The sequence below is a fragment of the Chlamydomonas reinhardtii genome, chromosome 6 (assembly GCF_000002595.2).
Source record: "Chlamydomonas reinhardtii strain CC-503 cw92 mt+ chromosome 6, whole genome shotgun sequence".
In the NCBI taxonomy this organism is placed as follows: Eukaryota; Viridiplantae; Chlorophyta; class Chlorophyceae; order Chlamydomonadales; family Chlamydomonadaceae; genus Chlamydomonas; species Chlamydomonas reinhardtii.
In genome coordinates this window covers 6,403,555-6,424,600 of record NC_057009.1, presented here as the reverse complement: position 1 = coordinate 6,424,600, position 21,046 = coordinate 6,403,555, and the positions used below count along the sequence as shown (strand labels likewise).

The 21,046-nt window shown below is 63.6% G+C and overlaps 5 protein-coding genes across 5 annotated transcripts in view; 2 read left to right on the top strand and 3 right to left on the bottom strand.

Annotated features, from left to right (window-relative positions):
* Positions 1-2: 2 nt before the first annotated feature.
* On the bottom strand, positions 3-3,604 carry CHLRE_06g292400v5 (uncharacterized protein). Its single transcript, XM_001701557.2, has 9 exons — positions 3,384-3,604; positions 3,040-3,121; positions 2,667-2,875; positions 2,374-2,478; positions 1,920-2,055; positions 1,627-1,681; positions 1,417-1,473; positions 1,070-1,255; positions 3-669 (listed from the first exon to the last, which is right to left on the bottom strand). Exons 1-9 carry the CDS (start codon positions 3,490-3,492, stop codon positions 637-639), a joined length of 972 nt encoding a protein of 323 aa, XP_001701609.1. The 5' UTR covers positions 3,493-3,604; the 3' UTR covers positions 3-636.
* Positions 3,605-3,704: 100 nt separating this feature from the next.
* On the top strand, positions 3,705-10,970 carry CHLRE_06g292350v5 (uncharacterized protein). Its single transcript, XM_043063445.1, has 13 exons — positions 3,705-4,152; positions 4,505-4,612; positions 4,822-4,943; positions 5,353-5,517; positions 5,881-6,025; positions 6,439-6,506; positions 6,696-6,738; positions 7,071-7,223; positions 7,564-7,659; positions 8,412-8,522; positions 8,912-9,036; positions 9,646-9,805; positions 10,122-10,970. The coding sequence occupies exons 1-13, from the start codon at positions 4,135-4,137 to the stop codon at positions 10,329-10,331; spliced, it is 1,524 nt and encodes a 507-aa protein (XP_042924151.1). The 5' UTR covers positions 3,705-4,134; the 3' UTR covers positions 10,332-10,970.
* A 32-nt stretch (positions 10,971-11,002) lies between these two features.
* Positions 11,003-12,454, bottom strand: CHLRE_06g292315v5 (uncharacterized protein). The gene has a single exon (XM_043063444.1). The coding sequence runs from the start codon at positions 11,767-11,769 to the stop codon at positions 11,455-11,457; it is 315 nt and encodes a 104-aa protein (XP_042924150.1). The 5' UTR covers positions 11,770-12,454; the 3' UTR covers positions 11,003-11,454.
* Positions 12,455-14,116: 1,662 nt separating this feature from the next.
* CHLRE_06g292249v5 (uncharacterized protein) overlaps positions 14,117-21,046 on the bottom strand; it is a 33,088-nt gene continuing 26,158 nt past the window's right edge. The window contains exons 10-18 of the mRNA XM_043063442.1: positions 19,770-21,027; positions 18,372-19,685; positions 18,093-18,289; positions 17,207-17,868; positions 16,830-17,069; positions 16,491-16,630; positions 15,912-16,296; positions 15,432-15,717; positions 14,117-15,234 (exon numbers count right to left, since the gene is read on the bottom strand). Of these exons, the coding sequence (XP_042924149.1) occupies positions 15,111-15,234; positions 15,432-15,717; positions 15,912-16,296; positions 16,491-16,630; positions 16,830-17,069; positions 17,207-17,868; positions 18,093-18,289; positions 18,372-19,685; positions 19,770-21,027 (4,606 nt within the window). The 3' untranslated portion in view covers positions 14,117-15,110. The remainder of the gene's footprint in view (positions 15,235-15,431; positions 15,718-15,911; positions 16,297-16,490; positions 16,631-16,829; positions 17,070-17,206; positions 17,869-18,092; positions 18,290-18,371; positions 19,686-19,769; positions 21,028-21,046) is intronic.
* Positions 19,565-21,046, top strand: CHLRE_06g292282v5 (uncharacterized protein). The gene is made up of 3 exons (XM_043063443.1): positions 19,565-19,660; positions 19,727-20,758; positions 20,865-21,046. The coding sequence occupies exons 1-3, from the start codon at positions 19,600-19,602 to the stop codon at positions 20,948-20,950; spliced, it is 1,179 nt and encodes a 392-aa protein (XP_042924148.1). The 5' UTR covers positions 19,565-19,599; the 3' UTR covers positions 20,951-21,046.

Genomic DNA, 21,046 nt, shown 5'->3' with positions numbered 1-21,046 from the left:
GATGCTTATCTTACTGGTGCAGGAATGGAGCAGGGTAAGGGCGTGGGGAAGGCGCAGGGTGGCGCGGTCCCGATAGTGTGCAGCGTACGATATCCCCGTCTTACTGGTCTTATTGCCACCCGACAATTACCGGTGCTGATTGCCAGCCTACTACACTAGGCATGCGGTGTCGAGCAAAGCGCTGGGTACGCGGCTTCCGGCGCATCCACATGTCCACGTGTTCCATTCCAGTGTGACATTGTGACAGTCAAAAAACCCTCAACGGCCATGCTCACAAAAGCAGGTGTAGGCGCAACTCGTATCTTACTTCAACGCCACATACTGTGAACCGTGTACAACTCTGTCCAACGCCTACCCACACCGCCCACGAAACTTCCTGTGTCTGCCCACGAAACGTGCTGCGTGTCTGCCACCCCGCGGCTCGCCATATACCGTGTACAACTCTCAGACGGCCGTGGCCGAAACATCCAGTGCGCCAGTGTTCCACGCCCCTTGCGGCTGTTTTGCCCATGTCTACTGACTGACCGGCCCAGTATATCTTAGTTCCATATCTCTCGCACGAAAACAATTGCACTCATGCTTGACGCCGGCTCCATCCCGCATGCAGTCCTGCGTTTCCGCTCTCCACATCGGTCCTCAGAACCGGCCGCCAGTGCCAGTCTCACCACCCTGTGACGAAGCAGGAGGAACAGGTCAGGTCACGTAGTACGTTGTGTCACGTCGGGTTCTGGAGCCCATGCAGGCATCGTGCCCCAGGTCCCACAGACCGCGACCGGGTGTGCTGCTCCAGCCGGCCGGCTCTTCGCGTCCGTACACAAACTGTGACCTCGGCGCCATCGCCGGGGCCTTATCCAAACGCACTCAGACCCCCCCCCTTCCGCTGACGATCACACTCAACAATCCCAACACCAGCCCTTGTGTCCCTGCCCCCGTCCTAAGCACCCACCCGCACGGCGGCACCCCAAACCCCTGCCTCACCCTCCCTCTCGCCCCTTGGGCACAGCGGACACAGCCGCCTTCTTCCCCTTCCTCTCCCTCGGCCTCTACCCCTCCCTGCCCCGCGCCGCACCTGCATACCCTGTGCGAACTTGAGCACCTCCACCACCAGGCAGCCGCCTAGCGCCACCTGCACAGCCACCACCGCCGGCCCCGGCAGCAGCCCCTCGCCGCCGTTCACCAGCGACAGCGCGAAGGAGGCGACCAGCAGCGCGGCGCTGGCCTTGAGGAACAGCGGGTTCAACACGAACCACATGCCCTGTAGCAGTGTTTACAAGATATGATGATGATAAGGAGGAGTTGGGTGGGCACTGATGGGACGGTGCGGATGGAGAGTTGCTACCTTGCTGGGAGGCAGGGCAAGAGCGCAGAGCGCAGAAGCGAAGGCTTCAGGCCGCGGACACGGAGTTGCCCACACACCTGCACGTCCCCTGCTGATGCCGACAAGAGGAAGGTCTCCCACGCGTTTGAAGGCACCTGCGGTCCGCGGGCGCAGCCTCAGCCACAATGCCATTTCAGCATCATGTGCAAATGCGCCATGCAGGCCCAAACCTTCACAACCTGAAGCCAAGCGGCATTATGTCACGGGCATGCAGGCACGCTGCGTGTGCCCCTAGTCTCAGCCCCCACCTTGGCTGCCGGCGTGAACAGCTGTGCCACGACCTTCGCCGGCTCCACCTCCCACCTGGATGGGACAAGGTAGCACCGGACAGGTATGCGATGGAGTTGAAATGATTCCGCTTTTGACGACGTTCCCGCTGTCCTCAGCCCTACAACAACCCCTTACGTCGGGCGGTTTTTCCTTACAGCCTCTGCTTACAAAGCTCCCTTATGTCATGCATGGACGGCTGCCCGCCCCTTCTGGGTCTTCCGCTTGTTTTGGGATTCAAAGCGACTAACCACCTCATGGGCCTGCTCCTCACCGCTCCTCGTGTCGCACCACCAGGCCGCGCGCTGGGTCGATGACGTGTGTGGTGCCGCCCGCTGCCGCCAGGCGCGGCCGCCAGGGCAGGTCCAGCAGACAGGAGAAGCGCCAGCGCGTGGTCAGCGTGTTGTCACCTGCGGCAGCGCCGCAATGCAGGGGAGATTGGGAAGAAAGAGCAACGCCGTGCGACACGTGCGACATATGCATTTGTGTATACACGTTGGGCTAATGCCGACAGAGCGCCACCCACCAGACAACGCGTGCCCCCGTCCGTTTAGTCGGACTTGGTACCGACAACCTCCGTTCGCAGTCCTCCGTCCCTCAGCAGCCGTCCCCTGCTCCGCAGGCCCCCTCCTCCTCGGCCGTCCTTCCCGCCCTCCTCCGTCCGTGTGTGGCCCCTCTCCAGAGATCTCCGCAAGGACCTCCCCACCTCCGCCCCCTGCTGCTCTCACCCTCCTGCCAGTCGTACACATCAAGTTTGATGTCTGACATGAGGCCGCCCAGGTTTGACACGTTCTGCTTGAAGCGCTGCGTGCCGGAGAAGCTCACAAACGGGTCTGTGAAAGGTGGAGGGAGTAGCGGCAGCGCGGCAGACACTTCAGTGCAAAAGCGTCGTCAGCACCCCGCATCCAGCCCACGCCCCGAAACCGCACCGACCAGCCCTCTGTCCGCTCAGTACCGCATTTGCCTCTTCCCCAGCCTAGTTTCAGATCCCCACGCCACGCACCCATCACCACCCACCCACCCGCAAAGACGCATTGCGGATCGTACGCCGACATTTCGCTCACGCCGCGAACGAAATACTGTTCGTCGTAATCGGCGCGGATTGAAGCCAGGATCTCGGCACGGTCCATCACCTTGCCTGCACCCGCCCCCGCCGCAGCCCTCTGCTGCTGTTGCTGCTGGGGCCCGCGCGCGAGGCTGACCAGCTTTCCGAACGTCTCCGCGCCGTACCTGCAACAGCCGGAAGCGGGGCGTGTCAAAGTTGGGTGGCGTTGACAGGCAAGAAGCAATACGGCATTTCCGAAAAGGCCCCGCAAGCACTCACGCAAGTACGCACGCACACGCGCCCCCAGCAAGCCCGCCCGCCCGCGCGCCTGCAGCACGCACGCACGCACCAGACGGCCTTGAGTCCGGCGCCCACTTCCGGGTCCGTGGCGCCATCAGGGGCGGTGGCGCCGCGGCCGCTGGTGCTGGGGCCTGCAGCGGGGTGAGTGGGGCAGCCGCCGAGTGGGCGACCGTGGCAAGTGCATTCGTCGGATGGGGCATGCTGCTGCATCGCATGCCAGCCGCGGGTGCAGACCACAGGCAACGCGGGTGATGCAACCAGCTGGCAAGCTGGGCCAACATTAAGAGATGCGCATTCAATTTTCGGGGGCATAGGCACACAGGAAGGTGCGTGGGGTACCGCAGTCGAGGGGGGGGGGCGATCGCGTGGCCAGGGAGCACCAACTGTCCTCACCATCGCCCCGCTGTGCGCGCAGTGGCTGCACAGCGCGCTGCTGTCGCCGCGCTATTAGGCAGCCATTCGAGCCCCATCGCTGGCGACTGGCCCTGGACGCAACTTGCATCGTTCCGTGCACTCTTGTTGTTTCTAATGTGGTGGTAATCCGTCTATTGTCTTTTTGTATTCGAAGTTCGTAATCGGGTGATAATTTCAGGGAGGGCGCAGGTCCCGCAATCGGGCCGATGGCAAAGGGCCCATTCTTGCTTTCTAATTCTAGTCCGGTTGGAGTCGTCTCCAACCAACAAAGCTTTGAACAGATATCACCATTACCGCGACCACATTAAGACACCGCAAACGCTCGTTTCTGGGAAGCTTGCTGAAATTCCATTTCCTTTGCTGCTCCTCGTATGTATCCTCACGCTCTTTACAGCTTCTAAAACCCAGCTAGTTTTAACTAGCTTTGCTTGCACCAATGGAGGGCAGCTAACACCGGCGATTTCTTGTTAGGTTTCCGTGGCCGGCCGATTCCGCTTTCCGTCGGCGCCTCAGCGACGCTGTGGCGGAGCATCCTACGTGTTGGGTCGTGAGGTAGCACAAAGAGTATCTGCAGGCACAGCTTCTGCAGGCGGGGAACCAGCTTCTTCGAGGGCACTGCCGGCGCTGACGAACTGGTGTGTCGATGGCGGACTTGAACCGCGACACTGGCGACGCGAGTGTGCCACTTATCGCACCTGCTAGCCCAAGGACCGACAAACCTCATGACGTCATGGGGTATGGAGGCGAGGTGAGGCGGAGCGCGAGTCGAATTGTGTCGGCGCGCGACACACTGCGTGTCGGTTCGGAGCCTGAAACCCTAGCCAGTCCGGCCGGCAGAGTATGTCTTATCGAGAGCGCGGAGGTCGCAACAAACCTACGCAGGTTTAGGCGGAATGCTTGCACGCTTTCTATCCCACCGTGTGTGCCTGCAACTCGTTCCCGGTCGTCTGGACTCCCCCTCCACAACCCTTATAGCCTGCAGCCCCGTCCTTTCTCCGCCCTGGTCTCAAAAGCGTACTCTCCACATTCTACATCTCTACAAATTCATAAGCTATTACCCAACCTGCCAACTTGCCTGCCGGTCCGCCTGGCTGCGTCAGGGCCACCACCGGCCGCCCGGCGAGCCCGGCCACGTGCGCACGCTGGGGCTGCTGCCGCTCGTGACCCTCATCTTCTTCGAGGTGTCCGGAGGGCCTTTTGGAACAGAGGTAATTGCGCGCGAGTGTGTGTGCGCGTGCGTGTGCGTGTGCGTGTCCTCACAGGATGTATATGTAGCGCAACAGCCTCTCCCCTACCAAGTGGAGCATGTTTGCACCCGCGCGTTCGTTTTTTGGGCGCAACCGCGCAGCCCCCCACCCGCCTCTCCCTCCGCTGCTCGGGTTACCTGCCCCCTCTCGGCCCCGCCCACCCTGCACAGGACGCCGTGTCCGCTGCTGGGCCCCTGCTGACCATCCTGGGCTTCCTGGTGTTCCCGCTGCTGTGGTCGGTGCCGGAGGCGCTCATCACAGCGGAGCTGGCCACCGCCTTCCCCGAGAACAGGTGGGGAGGTGGGGAGGTGGGGGTGGGGGGAGGGGGGGGAGGTAGGGGGGGGTAGGGGAGGAGGAGGTGGGGCGGGGGAGGAGGTGGGGGAGGAGATAAGGGAGGCGAGGGGGGTAGGGAAGGAGGCAAGGGAGGAGGAGAGAACATGTGGGAAGGGGGTGGGCGAGACGGGGGTGGAGGTGGAGGTGGAGGTGGGGGAGCGGGGCAGCAGTGCGGGGGGGGGGGGAAGCGGGCAGGGGGGGAGGGGAGCGGGCAGGGGCGGAGGAAGTGCTGCTGGTGGTGGTGCGGCAGCCCTTTCCCCCTGCGCTTTCCCCCTTGCACTTTCCCTATGCGCTTTCCTGACACGCCGCCACGCCCCACCGCCCCACGCCTCCTTCCCCACCCCACCCGACCCCCGCGCCCCCCGCAGCGGTTACGTGGCCTGGGTGACCGCCGCGTTCGGCCCCTTCTGGGGCTTCCAGGAGGGGCTGTGGAGCTGGCTGTCGGGCGTCACCGACAACAGCCTGTACCCGGTCATGCTGGCAGCCAACCTGGAGATCTTCTTCCCACAGCTGGAGAGCGGCTGGCCGAGGATGTGAGGGCGGGCACGTGTGCGTGTGTGTGTGTGTGGTGGGGGGTGTGGAGAGGGAGGCTGCGGGGCGGGGGAGGGCTGAGGTGGGTTTGTGATGGTGTGTGTGGGGAGGGAGGGCGGGGGTTGAATGCCTGAGCCCAACGAAATAGGGCGGGAAGGCGCGAGGGGCAGGGAGGAGAGGAAGGCGGGTAGGACAGGGTGGAGGGTTGGAGGAGAGAGAGAGGGGCCAGCCGTGGAATTGAAACCGACAGGCGCCTTAGCACACTCGCAAACACACCCACCTTCTCACGCCTTCTCCCCCCTCCCCGCCCCCTCCCCCTCCCCGCCCCCTCCCCCCCATCCTTGCATCCCCCACCCCCCGCGCAGCTGCTTCCTGGTGGGCATGTCTCTGCTGCTGTCGTGGCTCAACTACCGCGGCCTGACGGTGGTGGGGCACGCCGTGGTCACGTCCACGGTGGCCATCGTGCTGCCCTTCGTGCTGCTGTGCGCACTGGCGCTGCCGAGAGCCAACGTGCGTGGGGGCGGGGGGGCGGGTGTGGGGGGGGGTTGTAGATACCAGGCCAAACTAAAGCGAAACCCTATGCAAAAAGGGCGAGGAGGAGCGCGTGGCCCACCCGGAGCGGGGGGGGGTTGGCGGGGGGCGGGGGGCCGGGAGCGGGGGTTTGAAGGGGTTGGGCAGAGGCAGGAAGACGCGGAGAGGGAGCGGGTGGAGCGGGAGGACTACGCGGAGAAGGACAAGGAGCGGGTCAACGTGGGCAGCGGCCTCCCCTCTTTTAACTGCCCTCCCCTCAGCCATGTACTGTCCAGCCCACCCCAAAACCGCACACACACCCGCCTAACGCCTCTGCCTGCACTCCGCTCGTTTTCGTTGGTTTTGGTTTAGTTTGGGCTGGTATTTACAACCCCCATACACGACCCTCGCAGGTGAAGAACTTCACCAAGGTGGACTGGGACACAGTGGATTGGCCCACCTTCCTCAACGTCATGTTCTGGTGAGAGGGAGGGTGGCGGGAGCGGGGGAGGGGCGGGGTGACTGGGGGGTATGGATGGGGCGGAGTGGGGGTTAAGCCGGCACTGCTTGTCCTGCTCACCTGCTCACCTGGACCTCCTTATTCTCCGCTTCCACCTCCTCCTCCCTCACCTCCTCCCGTTCCACCACCTACCCCCGCTCCTATCCTCAGGAACCTCAACTACTGGGACAGCGTGTCCACACTGGCGGGCGAGGTGGGCGGCGGCTGGCGGGTGGGGAGGGCATGGGGCTGGCGGAGGATGTGGCGGGTGGTAAGCTTCAATTGCTGGCTCTGAGCGCGCACACTAGAACCGCATGTGGGTGCAAACGGGCTGCCGCGAGGACTCCTCTATGCCGTTACACACCGTACTCCCCTGCGGCAACCCCCCAAAAGACGCGATAGCCCCCAAACAGACATCCCTCGCACCCACGCATACACACACACACACACACACAAATTCACACACACACACACACACACACACACACAAGCACATGCACAAACAACGCAAGGCCAACCGCCGCCGCCGCGCCCTCCCGCGCGCAGGTCCGCGACCCCGGCCGCACCTTCCCTCGCGCGCTGCTGCTGGCCGTGGTGCTGGTGGTGGCCATGTACCTGCTGCCCACGGTGGCGGCGCTGGGCGTCACGGCGGCGGCGGGCGACTGGAGCCTGGGCTTCTACGGATACGTGGCGCAGCAGGTGGGCTTGGGGGGGGTGGGAGGGGCGGAGGAAGGGCGGGGGGGGGGCGGGAGGAAGGGTCGGGGGTCGGGGGGGGGCGGAGGGGTTGTTTTTCTTTCCAACATCCCAGGGCGGGGCGGGTGTGGTGGTGTGGGTGGAGCAGAGGTGGTGGTTTGCCAGCTGCTGAGTGAGTAGTAGAGCGTGCGCAGGTTGGCGTTGGGGCGGGTGCGTGTGTTTGTGTGTGGTGTGTGTGCCGGTGGGTCAAACCCCGACGCACTCCTGCTGTGTGATGTTGTTGCTGTGTGATGTTGTTGCTGTGTCCCTCACCTGTGTGTCCCTCGCCTGTGTGCGGCGGCCGCAGGTGGGCGGCCCCTGGCTGGCTCTGTGGGTGGTGGTGGCGGCGGCCTGCAGCCAGGTGGGCCAGTACCAGGCCGAGATGGCCAGCGACTCGTACCAGGTGAGGGGGGGGGCAAGAAGGGCGGGGGGGAAAGAGGGGGGAACGGGGGGGGGGAAAGGGGGGAACAGGGGGAGAGGGGGTGGAGAGGGGGGGAGAGGGGGGGTGTAAAATACCAGCCCAAACTAAACCAAAACCAACGAAAACGAGCGGAATGCAGTTAGTTGCAAGCGATAATACTTATGGGATGTGGGCCGAGGCGTCGTGGAGCAGCAGGGCGAGCGGCGCCGGCGATAAATGTCGCCGCCCGGGCTCGGTGGCGCGGACAACAGCACAAGACAGGCACGCGGACGCGACAAGCAAGGGGTATCTGCCCGAGCCCAATGGGGGTTGAGGGGGAAGAGGGTGGAAGAGCGCGGGGCTGAGGAGGATGAGGGGGTTGAGGGGTGAGGGGCCGGGGAGGTTATGCGGGGGGAGGGTGTAGCCGTCCATGGAAGACGCAGTGATCACATGCGCGGGTTGCAGGGGGCCGGTGACCACAGCTGCCCGAGCTTGTCCGGGGTTGAGGTCGGCCGGTTGGGGTTGGTGACAGTAGGTGGTGCAGGTGGTGCAGAGCCTTGGGTGACACAAAGGTGTCTTTCTTGTGCTCTCTTGATACAAGTCATACCCATACACCCGCTGACACGCACACACACACACACACACACAAACACACTCCACACACAAACACACTCCACACACAGACACACTCCAAACACAGATACACTCCAAAAACACACACACACACACACACACTCCCTTTCAAACGCGCACAGGTCCAGGGCATGGCCGAGCGCGGCTTCCTGCCCAAGGCGCTGGGCCGCCGCAGCCGCCACGGCACCCCCGTGTATGGCATACTGCTCAGCTCGCTGGGGGTGCTGTGCCTGGTGCGTGTGTGCGTGTGTATGAGGGAGGGGGGCTGGGCGTCAGGGTGTGTGTGGGGGTGTGTGTGGGGTGTGGGGGTGTTACTGTGTGTGGGGGGGATGTACGCGGTGCGTGTATGCCGTGTGAGCGTGCGTGTTGCGTGTGTTTGCTACAAAGGGGCGGGCGCACACGGCATCCCTTGCCGAGCGAGAGGGGCAGCGCTCAGAGCTTCTCCAGCTATCCGCCCATCCCTACTCCGCTCGGGGCCATCCACGCCACTGCCTCTGCCATCCCTATCACCTTTCCTCAACCCCCTTGCCCCCTTACCTCAACCCCCTTGTCCCCTCCCACCCCAACCCCCTTGCCCTCTTCCCCCCCACTCCTTGCCCCCTCCTCCCCCCGGCTGCTGCAGGCGTCCATGTCGTTTGTTGAGATTGTGACGCTGCTCAACGCCATCTACTGCCTGGCCGAGCTGCTGGAGTTCGCGGCCTTCGTGTGGCTGCGCATCAAGCAGCCGCACCTGCTGCGGCCATACAGGTGCGTGCGACCTACCGTGGCGGGGGGGGGGGCGCTGCTGGGCGAGGTGGGGGTGGATGGGGGTGGGGGGTAGGGGGGGGGGTAACGTGCCTGAGCCCAACGAAATATGTCCCAATAGTCAAGGAATCGTCGCCCGGGGGGAGGCATTCATGGAGAACGGAGGGGTGGGGGGGGGGGGGTAATATGCCCGAGCCCAACGAATTCGTGGGTGGGGGATTGTAAGTACCAGTCCAAGCTAAACCGAACCAGACTGAGCTAGCGCAGTACAGGCAGAGCCAACAGGTGCAAAGCTGTGAAACTCATGGGGGAGCTGAGAATGGTGCGGGTACGGCACGCGCGTGCTGAAGTCCAGGGGCGTGTGTGGGGTCGTGGCCGTCGATGATGAAGCTGGAGAGTAGTGGGTAGAAACACACGTGAGAAGTGCCGACGTCCAAAGGGAACCGCGAAGGGGGGGGCGTTGTTGCCTCCACGGCAGCAAGTGACGCGAGGTGCGTGGGGTGGGGTACTGGGTGGCGTTTCTCGACTGCTGTGTTGCGGGCCCGCGCAACCGTGCCTCCATACCGTACATCTGTGCGGCGCCTCCTCATACACGCGCCGTATCGTTTGCAGGGTGCCGCTGCCGGTGTGGGGGCTGGTGCTGATGCTGCTGCCCGCCAGTGTGCTGCTGCTGGTGGTGCTGGCGGTGCCGTTCGTGACCGGCGACCTGCCCACCGTGGCCTGGACGCTGGGCGCGGTGCTGCTGGGCTTCGTCATGTATCCGGCGCTGCAGGTGGGCGGGTGTGGGTGTGTGGGGGGGGGCGTGTGTGGGGGGGCATGTGTGTGTATATGTGTGTGAGTGTGTGTGTATGTGTGCGTGGGTGTGTGGGTGGGTGTGGGTGTGGGTGTGGGTGTGGGCGTGGGTGGGTGCCCCCATGAAAGGGAGGCGTCGGGCACTGCGATACATTGTTACCCACCGCAAAGCACTGCTGCCAGAGCCGATCGACACCTTGTGGCCCAATGCGGACGGACAAGTAACATGCGGCAGTCAACCGGAACAGTGGAACACTAATGCGCTTTTATGACTCATGCCCTTTACTGCCACGCAGTTTGCCAAGAAGCGCGGGTGGATGGTGTTTGAGGACATGCACTTTGACTGCGCCAATGTGTATGACGCTAGTGGCGGCGGCGCGGCGGCTGGCGGCGCCGGCATTCACAACTGTGCAGCGGCGGCGGCGGCGGCGACCAACGGTCACGGCGGCATTGTGGTGGTTAGCGATGAGCGCACCGCGTTACTGGCGGGTGGAGGGGCGAACTGATGAGACGCTGCTACTGCCGGCAGCAGCTGCGGCTGTAGCACCAAGCGGGGATGGGCTGGTGTCTTAGCAACGGGATTGCGGCGGGTGCAGTGGGCTCGCGTGGTGGTGTGTCCTGTGGTGAGATGTGGTGCGTGGGGCCTCGTGGAAATGGCGCAGCACTAGGTCTTGCCTGGCAGCAGGAGAGCTGTGCAGCCTGTCTGGTCTGGGCTGGTGGTGTGCGGGATTTTGTACCTAGTTATCATCGACTCCTGTACAGAACTGGTAGGTGTGGCTCGTGTATGCAGTAATAGCAGGATGCAAACCTGCAAGGCGGACGTCGCCTATCCTGACTTCACCGACTGACTGCTAGTAACAAGACCCGATAGGTGTAAATGGTGGTGTGGATGATGAGGCCGACCTTAGTGCTGGGGCGACGTAAAGAGCGGGGAGGAGTGGCGGGCGGCCGTGAACGCGCGTGGCGGCAACTTGGAGGCTGGGGCGGGGCCGGCGGGCTGTACGTACAAGTAGTATAGCGGAAGGTGAGGGGGTTGGGTTGAGATTAGGTGAGGAGCCTGCCCGCATGCTAGGTTGCGCAGGGTTCGTGCACGTTGGTGCGTTGTGAGACATGTGTGTATGGACGGCCCGATTGCTGTTGTACCCGCAGGCGCAGTGGCGTGGCGGCTCTGTGGCGGCTAAATTCCTAGTATAAGCAAGAGCAGAGCGTGGCGTGGCGGCTCTCTGTTAGCGAATAGATGATAGATAGACCCCCATGCTCCTCGCCTCACTAAAGGAGGGGAGGAACCCCGAGCAAGGCTCACCGCAAACGCTAGCGCTGCTCACCTAAGCCGCGGGTCGGCGTCAGACTGACTGCCACTTTGCAAAGTGCAACTCCTACCCCAAAACACCAGCACCAACAGGGCAGGGCCCTCACACTGTTGGGTGCAGCCCGAAGCTGCATCCTGTAGACGGCCTAGGGCCGTGCAAGTTCGCTGAACCACGAGGATCAGCCGGTCCGACCCACCAGACAGCACAAGCCACAGCGCCCGCAACCTAGCGCAGGCGGTGCAGGCACGCCCACCGCCCAACCAAGTCCACACAGCCTCGCAACACCCTAGCACAGCAGACAGCGCCAGCCAGCCTTCGCTTAGTCGGCCTGCGCCAGCCAGCCTTCGCTGGACTGCCTTCGCCAGACTGCATTCGCCAAGCAGGTCTCTCCACTGTGTAGATGCGCCCACAGCTCCAGCCGCCGCCGCCCGGAAGACGCCGGTCCTGGCTCCCGCCGCAGCGTGCCCCTGTTCACGCGCGGCGAGCCCGGCGCCACGTCAGGCCGCGGCAGCAGCCCACAGCAAGAGTCGCCAGCAGCTCCAATCGGCCCTCCGTTACCGAAAGAGCCGCTCAGCGACACGCCACTGCGAGCCCGGCAGCAGCGAGCGCCCCGCCAGAAGCATCGCGAAGCCATGAGGACGAGGTCGACCGGCGAGCAGGCGCGCCACCCACGCTAGGTCGCGAAGGCTCCACGGTGTGAAGTCATGATGTTCGGCAAAGATTGCCAGAGCGGGGGCCGCTCGGCAGGACGGCGACGATGATGTCGCCGACTGAGTGGCGCGCCGCAGCCAGAGCAGTACTGACGCACTACAGCTGACCTAAGCAACGCCAGGGACGCCATGGAGGCGCCACAGGGGATGGGCGCGGCCACAAAGGCCGGCCAGGAACTACTACCGACAAGGAGGGTCAGGGCGCCGAGGCGCCCTAACGCAACCAAGCGGAGTAGAACGAGGTTGTTAGCTGATAAACATCTAAACGTTAGCCCAGCTATCTACGGGTCCTCTGGAAAGTGTGACGCATCCTGTGCGTCGTCGCGTACAGCACGATTTCGGCCCAACGCTTTGGCATAGCCGAATGATCATAGCTTCCTCTATACGTGATCTTGGTCCCAGGGCGCGAGAGCGAGTGCAGCGTATGAACAAGGCCAATAACTACGCTTCATTGTCAGGCGCGAAAATGCGCGTAGCTATAACCTACATCGCAATTCACAGGTAGCACAAATCAGGTTGTCTGAAAGCACGCGAGCATGAAAATGTAAAGCCAACTCGACCGATCGCAAAGACGAAAGCTTTCACGTAGATGACGAGAACAAATATCCATGCATATCGTTGATGTACGCAGAAATGCACAGTTGCGAACTTTGGCGGGAGGTGCCAGCTCGGCGACGCTGGCCTCGCTCCCCCCCCTCCCCCCCCCCCCCGGGCGCCCACCCTTACTCTGCTTTGTTCTCCGCGGAACAGCAGGACAACGCCGCCTGCCCTTGTCCTCTGCCCGCCCACTGCTCTTAAGCCCCGTCGGCCCCATGGCTGCACCAGTGCACCACCCTCCGCCCCCACCCGTTCCCCTGCTGTGTTGTCTGCGTGACAGAAAAGCAACGCCGCCTGCCCATATCTTGTCCCATATCTTGTCCCAACCACTACAGCTCGGGTAGCTGGGCTCATGGGCTAAGTTGCGGCTCTCTGTGGCGGCTCTGTAGTGGCTCTGTGGTGGATGGCTTTCGTGCGGTCTCGTGTAACGATGTCTCCAGAGTCATCTTTGCATCTGAGGCCTGCATATTCAAATACATTTTACAGATGATAGAAACAATTGCGTGGTGTGGTGTATCGCGGCAACGGTCCGCGCGGCGGCGGCGGCCGCCACACTGGGCCCGGTCGGCTGCTCGGAGCGCTCGGCGGCGGCGCGGAAGGCGGCCAACCGCGCTCTCGTTGCGAAAGGGCTGAAGCAGCGTGGGCCCAACGGCGAGTGCCGGCACTGCGGCATCCGCAACTGCCGCAAGTATGTTCAGGGCCTCTGCTACCCCTGTTACTTACAGGAGTGGCGCCGTAAGCGTTGAAGGAGTTAAGCAGCTTGGCGGAAGGGTGTGTGATGGGACAGTGGTAAGGCAAGTTGGTAAAGTCCCATAGGGTGCAGCTGATTCCCAGAACCCAAGGGGCATCAGGTGCGTAAATGTTACATGGTTTGCATGCACGCACGCAGACCAGGGTTGCACTGTACTAGCCATTTTCTTATAATACGCGTATTAATACGCAGTACAGAGCTTTCTAGTACAATACACCATAATTCACTCATAATACGCTGGCGAGCAAGGGTTAGTACGTGCAATAGTACGTCCCATGCAGCCAATGCCCGGTCCCATTGCAAATTCCGCTCTCCGTGTTCCTCCTTAGTATCCTTCCCTGTATCATACTATACATGACCATACTCGAGGTCGTTACAGCTCGCTATGCTGTAGGAAACGCATAGTTTGTGAGCACCGCTGAATACATACAACCCGGTGGATGAGCGGAGTGACCACAACTACGCAGCCTGTTTCGCCTACTGTTTTGCCATCAAGTTTATCCATCCAGAGCTCCATTGCGCGTATCCAATAGGGCAGGCTCGGTTCGCGTATCGCTCGGCCATCGTGTCACTGTTATCAGGCTTTTGGTTGTGAGCAACTACAAACACAGAATTAAATTATGCTTAAGACGTTGCCAATGTTGCGTCTATGTTGCCTCTCGCCACTGCACTGTGCCACCGACGCATTGACACGGCACGACCACCGGCCACCAGGGGAGTGGCCACCTCCCCTGCCGGCCACCGGCACTCGCCGCCGACCCCCACACCCCCGCCCCCCGGCGTATTTTGCGGCGTACTGAGACCCAGGAGAGGCGTACTAGTACTCAATACGTACTAGTACGTACTGATACGTACTGAGTACGGTGCAACCCTGACGCAGACACACCTGCGCACGACTAAACTGCGGACAGCGAGCAGCGCCAAGAATTGCGTCATTACAACAGTACGGTACACACTAAAACAGCACACACCTAACGCGCCCTCGGACTCAAAGGACTTAGTGGGGCCACATGGACTCGAACCCATGTAAATGCTCATGCTCATGCTCACTAAAACAGCACACACTACAGCGCACACGGACTTGAGTACCCATCAAAGCAAATACGCGCCTAATCCTGCTGGCAATACACGTTTAGGTTAAGTTAGCGGTACCAAATTCCTCTCTGCTGCAATTTAAAGGGCGCAGTGCGTGTGCGTTGGCTCACGTGAATGTACGCCACTACCGAGTGTATGGGCCACACATAGGTGGGCGTGGTGGGGCGTGGCCCATATTGCCATCCATACAAGTACTACTGGCGAGTATGTCCGCGAGGCACGTGCGAGTCAAGAGCACACACAAAGAAAAGCAGCCTGCCAAAAAATTAGAAGAACGCGTGTGACCACGCAAACGGGGGTCCAAATCCTGCCCCGACTCATTCATTATCCATGTCGAGTGTCCCATCCACCCATCCATCCTGCAGCTTTGGACACGCTGTGGTTGATACAAGCCTGGTCCTCAAATCCACTTATGAAAGCGATTTAGTGCCACACGGCCAACTTCAGTTGGCGAAGGAATAGTTGGTTGCGGATATGTGCGTGCGTGGGGACGCATGTTGCCTAACTCGGAAGACCCACTCGTAAACGTGGCGATGCGCCGTACCTTCTCACCGCGCGGGCATGCAGGTACGAAAGTGTTTGTTCGGGGTGATTGGAATGCGTCTCATACTACCGTACACATGCAACTCTGCCATGTGATACACTCTAACAAACGAACTAACAAGCAAATCCTGTCTCACAGCCGCAGCCTTCCGTTCCGGCTGCCTGCTGGCTGTCGGACTGCTGACACTCTACTGCTGACGACTATCTCCGGACTCTCATGCTGACGACTATCTCCGGACTCTCATGCTGACGACTATCTCCGGACTCTCATGCTGACGACTATCTCCGGAAGGAGCTCCGATGGCGACCTAGGTCCCCGGTGACCACTGCCTCCGGCGGTGAGTTGTCTACCTCCACCTCAGGAGCAGTGGCTTGGTTGCCCACACTTGTCAGGCCGGTAGGGCTGCAGGGCACACACACACACAAACACACGCACGCACATACCAGCAAAGCAAGAGTGAGTCAGGGAACGAACAGGCAAGTCACTTGCTAATAAGCTTCGAAACACGAAGCCTATGCATTGAGTTCCCATGCTGACGAGCGAACTGTTGGTCCCACGCCCCCACACGCACACGCACACGCGCCGCGCCGCGCACTCACCAGCAGCTTTCATCCTCGCTGAAGAACGTTACGCGGCACTGGTTGTCTTTGCCGTCGTAACAGAAGTTCTCTAGCTTGGCGCAGCTGTCGGAGAGGACGATGCAAAGGCTGGTGGCGTTACGAATCTCGTCCCGACTGAGGTGGAGGTTGGGGAACTTGAAGGTGGTGTAGGTGGAGCCATCGTGCGTATCCTGAGTGAAGGACCAGCTGATACTCTGGCTTTGGCTCTGGTCGCCAAGCAGCGCTAGCTTCACTGACTGGCGACACTCGTTTCTGACAAACATCTCTGTTGCGGGCGGGAAATCGACAACACCACACGGCAGGGTAGGGATGAGTAAGACAGGCACTTGATCAGGAAAGGCATGCAGAGCAGGGGCATGTATCGCCAAGGTGGCCGCAAGCCCGGCGCGTGTGTGCGTGTGGCGCAGCAGCCCGGTACGCACCACAGGGCCCCTAGCAACACATACACCACGCACTCACCTATCTTCTTCATGCCCATCCCGCAGCACGAGGTGCTGGGGTCGCAATCCACCGTGTCGATCTCGAAGCAATGCTTAATCCGAGGAATGCCGCCGGGCAGCGGTGACATGGGGTTGCTGGAGGCGTAGGTGAGCCGGTACGGCGTGTTCTTGACGTTGCGCTTCTTGCACGCGCAGAAGGGGAAGGGGATGTTGCGGCGGGGCGGCGGCGGCGCAGGTGCCGGCGGCACGTTGGGCGCGCGCTTGCCAGGCTTGGCCGGCGGGCGCGGTGGGCGCTGCCGGCTTGGCGTGTTGGGGGCCGGGGCGGAGGGTGGCGGAGGGGAGGTGCACACCTGGCCTTCCCAGCCAGGTCCGCCGGGCCGCGGCACCAGGAATTGCCACAGGCACTGTGGTAGAGAACAAGGCATGCAGGGGAATGACATCACTGAGGAGATTGTGCTGCCTTACTAGCCCCAGTGTGTGGTCAATGGCCGCGTGCCCCTTGCACTCCCTGTCCTACCCTGCCCCGCATCCAGCACTGGTGGGCGCATGTGTGCATGCGCGAATGTGGGCCCCACCGCACTGCAGCGCGCTCACACACCTCGTTGTCAATGTTGTCGTTGCCCTGGCAACCAGCGGGCTTGCCGAAAGCGTTCTGCCGCGGGGCCGTGCACATTGCGTCCAGGCCCTGGATGGTGACGTTGACGCTGTTGCCAGCGCGGCGCACGCAGGCGCCGTCGCCTGCGTTCGTTATGGCAGCATAGGCAACAGGTGAGACGGTGGCGGATAACGAATAATTAGAAACAACTGCGTCTGGGACACCTGGGCTCCAGGAGGCCCTCCAGTCCCCCTCCAGGGAAGTGCATTGGGATCAGGACACACATGCAGATAGCTGCGACACGCGCTCAGACGGCAGCGTCTATTGCAAGACGTCACTCACCGTCTTTGATGCTGTAGTAAATGGGCTGCTGCGCGAAGTCATCCTGCTGCCAGCGCACCCACTGGCAGTAGTTTGAATAGGGGGCCCAGCCAGGCAGCGTGGCAATGCCGCCAGGGACCGGCTCTCCTGTGTCGCCGCTCAGTACGGTGCTGACCTCGTCACCCGCGCACAGGTACTCAATGGAGGACGTGAGGGGGCACATGCTGCTGTCGCGTGGGTAGCGCAAGCACACCGGACAGTCTGTGGGGCAGCGAAGGGAAGGCGGGGTAAAAGGCAAGTTTCGCAACCATGGGTATACTTCACCATACACAATGACAGGCACACCGTCAGTTGTTGCGCATGGTAGGGCAGCAGGCCGGCACCACTACGGTACTCACAGAGGTAAAGGTTGCCGTCGGAGCTGGCGCGCCACTCGCACTTGGCGGAGTCGTAGTAGACGTCGAGGCAGTTGGCCTGGTTCACGCACTCGGTGCCGCCAGGCGTCTTGCTGCTGCTCACACCTGACAACAGGCAGTCGTTGATCGGAGGCAGCGGCGGCGCATTGATGTTGGGATTGCCGCCGGGCCGCGGCGGTCTTGGGCTGGGCGGGCTGGGAGGGGTGGCCAGGGTGGGGTTGGGGCTGGGCGGCGCCGCCGGCGGCACGTTGTTCTCCACGCACACGTCACCGTTCCAGCCTTCTCCACCCGGGCGTGGCACGTTGACGCTCCACAGGCACTCGTTGAAGATGGTGCCGTCGTTGGCTTGGCAGCCCGCCGCAACCGTCCCGGCGGGGTCCAGGAAGCGCGGACCGCCGCACGTGGCAGCCATGCCGTTCACAGTGATGGCTGTGCCGCGGCTTCCCAGGCTGCAGGCCTTGGAGCCGGAGCGGACGCTGAACTCCACCGTGCGCGGCTGCATGTCAGCCTCCGCCCAGCGCACCCATTGCGTGTAGACCGTGGTGTTGCCGGGCTGCCACGGCTGCTGGTTGATGCCGCCGGGCACGGGCACACCGCCCGAGCCCTCCACCACCGTGCCCAGCTTGTCCGAGGAGCAGATGTACCTGCGTCAGATTCATATGCATGCGGAGGAGATGCGTTAAGCAACGTACCTGGAATGAGGTGCATGCCGCGCGCGCGTGTGTGTGTGTGTGTGTGTGTGTGTGCGTGTGTGTGTGTGTGTGTGTTTGTGTGTGAGCCCACGCACGAAACGCCTGCCCCACAGTGCCTTGAAATTGTATCATAAAGCGTCGCTTGCTGTCGCCAGTTTGTACTGGGAGCCACTTACGGGCTGCTTTTGTCTCCACCACTGCCACCGCCTCCGCCGCGTGCGGGCGGCGGTGCCGGCGGCGGCATGTTGAGCAGGGCGCAGATGCTGCCTGGGCGCGGGTACGTGAAGGTGACGGGGCAGTAGAGGAACAACTGATTGCCCTGAACCCGGTACTGGCACTGCGAGCTGTCGATGTTGGTGTCCATGCAAGTGGCCTGATCCCCGCAGGCACGGGAGTTCTCCGGCGGGGAGGTGGGGCGGCGGCGGGTGGGCGGCGGCGGCGGGGTTGCCCTGAACCCGGTACTGGCACTGCGAGCTGTCGATGTTGGTGTCCATGCAAGTGGCCTGATCCCCGCAGGCACGGGAGTTCTCCGGCGGGGAGGTGGGGCGGCGGCGGCTGGGCGGCGGCGGCGGGTCCGGCGATGGCGGCGGGTTCTCCGGCGGCGGGGGAGGCGGCGGCGGCGAGATTGAGGAAAAAGGCGGCAGCGGTGGACCGGCAGGCGGCCCGGGGCTGGGCGGCTCGGGAGAGGGTGGGACTTCGGGGGCGCAGGCATCCCTGACGATGTCTGTATGCAAGAAGCAGGTTTGCGGCGTGCCGGCAAACTGGATGGCGGACGAGATGCCAGCCAAGTCGGCTGGGCAGTTATCCCCCTGGTACAAAATGTTGAACCACTGGCTCCACACAACGTCGTCCAATCCCGCAAGGGCGTTAATGCCGTCTGTTGTGAAGTTCCCACAGACGGTGGAGAAGGGCGTCACGCCCGTCCCCGGAATCCAGGTCGCGTTGTAGGCAGAGATGGGAACCTCGAAAACGTTGCCGGGCGAGGGCAGACCTGCCAGAACTTCCTGGTTAAAGAACGTCGCAAACTGTTCGCCGTAGGACCGCATGTCGTCGTCTGTGAAGGTCAGGGGCCCGACAAAGGTGGGGCCGGGCAGCAGGACAAGGGTGAGGCACAGGCGGCAGGGCTCAGGCGTGGGGCTGGGCGGCGCCGGAAGCGGTGGCGGCTGTGGCGGTGCGACTGGCGGCTGTGGCGCAGGCGACGGCGGCAGCTGTGGCGGTCCAGGGGGTGGTTGCGGCGGCGAGGGCGGGAAATAGGGGCAGGTCTCGTTGTAGTTTGCCACCAGGCACTGGGGGTTGCCAGGCTCGGGCTCCAACGTCGCTGAGAATCCGTAGCCGATCAGCGTCTCCGTGCACAGGATTGACTGCAGCAGCGACCGGCTATGGTGCTGCAACTGCTGCTGAGTCAGCATGTTGGGCAGCTCCAGCAGTTGCCGGTGCCGATGGCCAGCAGATCCGCCGCCGTTGAAAGCGTTCATCAGTTCCGCAGCAAGCTTGGATACCCACGTAGGCATAAGCGCCTGGATTCCAGCTTGGATTGACGCAGCATCTGAGAGGGATCCGAATATACCGCACACGGTCATGTACGGAAACTCGGGAGGAACCGCAGACAGGTTGCCAACACTGCAAGTCCTCAACTGAAACGACTCCTTGAGAGCAGTACCCTGATCGGCTGAGAGCTGGCCAATGCTGTCAGCGATGGTCTCCCCGGTTGCTCCACAGACGGCACCGTCAAATTGGAGCTTTGGCACCTCCCCAGGAACGATGGGGGGCTGCATGGTAAGTTTCGCACAAATAGCGCACTGATCATCAGGCGGCGCGGGAAACGGCGGCTCAGGAGACGGTGGTGGCGAAACCGATGCGGGGGGCTCGGGCGAGGGAGGAGCAGGGCTGGGCGGCGCCGGGCTAGGAGGCGCAGGCGAAGGAGGCGCGGGCGACGGAGGCTCCGGGCTGGGCGGGCTCAGCTCAGGGGTCGGGGGCGCGGGGCTGGGGGGCACGGGCGAGGGTGGAGCAGGGCTGGGCGGCTCCGGGCTGGGCGGCTCCGGGCTAGGAGGCGCAGGCGAAGGAGGCGCGGGCGACGGAGGCTCCGGGCTGGGCGGGCTCAGCTCAGGGGTCGGGGGCGCGGGGCTGGGAGGCTCGGGCGAGGGTGGAGCAGGGCTGGGAGGCGCCGGGCTGGGCGGCTCCGGGCTAGGAGGCGCAGGCGAAGGAGGCGCGGGCGACGGAGGCTCCGGGCTGGGCGGGCTCAGCTCAGGGGTCGGGGGCGCGGGGCTGGGAGGCTCGGGCGAGGGTGGAGCAGGGCTGGGCGGCTCCGGGCTGGGCGGCTCCGGGCGAGGAGGCGCAGGCGAAGGAGGCGCGGGCAACGGAGGCTCCGGGCTGGGCGGGCTCAGCTCAGGGGTCGGGGGCGCGGGGCTGGGAGGCTCGGGCGAGGGAGGAGCAGGGCTGGGCGGCTCCGGGCTGGGCGGCTCCGGGCTAGGAGGCGCAGGCGAAGGAGGCGCGGGCGACGGAGGCTCCGGGCTGGGCGGGCTCAGCTCAGGGGTCGGGGGCGCGGGGCTGGGAGGCTCGGGCGAGGGAGGAGCAGGGCTGGGCGGCTCCGGGCTGGGCGGCTCCGGGCTAGGAGGCGCAGGCGAAGGAGGCGCGGGCGACGGAGGCTCCGGGCTGGGCGGGCTCAGCTCAGGGGTCGGGGGCGCGGGGCTGGGAGGCTCGGGCGAGGGTGGAGCAGGGCTGGGCGGCTCCGGGCTGGGCGGCTCCGGGCTAGGAGGCGCAGGCGAAGGAGGCGCGGGCGACGGAGGCTCCGGGCTGGGCGGGCTCAGCTCAGGGGTCGGGGGCGCGGGGCTGGGAGGCTCGGGCGAGGGAGGAGCAGGGCTGGGCGGCTCCGGGCTGGGCGGCTCCGGGCTAGGAGGCGCAGGCGAAGGAGGCGCGGGCGACGGAGGCTCCGGGCTGGGCGGGCTCAGCTCAGGGGTCGGGGGCGCGGGGCTGGGAGGCTCGGGCGAGGGAGGAGCAGGGCTGGGCGGCTCCGGGCTGGGCGGCTCCGGGCTAGGAGGCGCAGGCGAAGGAGGCGCGGGCGACGGAGGCTCCGGGCTGGGCGGGCTCAGCTCAGGGGTCGGGGGCGTGGGGCTGGGAGGCTCGGGCGAGG

Coding starts and splice junctions, on each gene's coding strand:
- CHLRE_06g292400v5 (XM_001701557.2), bottom strand. CDS start 3,492: ATGCAAGTTGCGTCCAGGGCCAGTCGCCAGCGATGGGGCTCGAATGGC. Junction 3,122..3,383: donor GCGCGCACAGCGGGGCGATG/GTGAGGACAGTT, acceptor ACCCCGCTGCAG/GCCCCAGCACCAGCGGCCGC. Junction 2,479..2,666: donor TCCGCAATGCGTCTTTGCGG/GTGGGTGGGTGG, acceptor CACCTTTCACAG/ACCCGTTTGTGAGCTTCTCC.
- CHLRE_06g292350v5 (XM_043063445.1), top strand. Junction 6,026..6,438: donor TGGCGCTGCCGAGAGCCAAC/GTGCGTGGGGGC, acceptor CGACCCTCGCAG/GTGAAGAACTTCACCAAGGT. Junction 6,507..6,695: donor TTCCTCAACGTCATGTTCTG/GTGAGAGGGAGG, acceptor TCCTATCCTCAG/GAACCTCAACTACTGGGACA.
- CHLRE_06g292315v5 (XM_043063444.1), bottom strand. CDS start 11,769: ATGGCTTCGCGATGCTTCTGGCGGGGCGCTCGCTGCTGCCGGGCTCGC.
- CHLRE_06g292282v5 (XM_043063443.1), top strand. CDS start 19,600: ATGCTGTCAGCGATGGTCTCCCCGGTTGCTCCACAGACGGCACCGTCA. Junction 19,661..19,726: donor ACCGTCAAATTGGAGCTTTG/GCACCTCCCCAG, acceptor ACTGATCATCAG/GCGGCGCGGGAAACGGCGGC. Junction 20,759..20,864: donor CGCGGGGCTGGGAGGCTCGG/GCGAGGGAGGAG, acceptor GGGCGGGCTCAG/CTCAGGGGTCGGGGGCGCGG.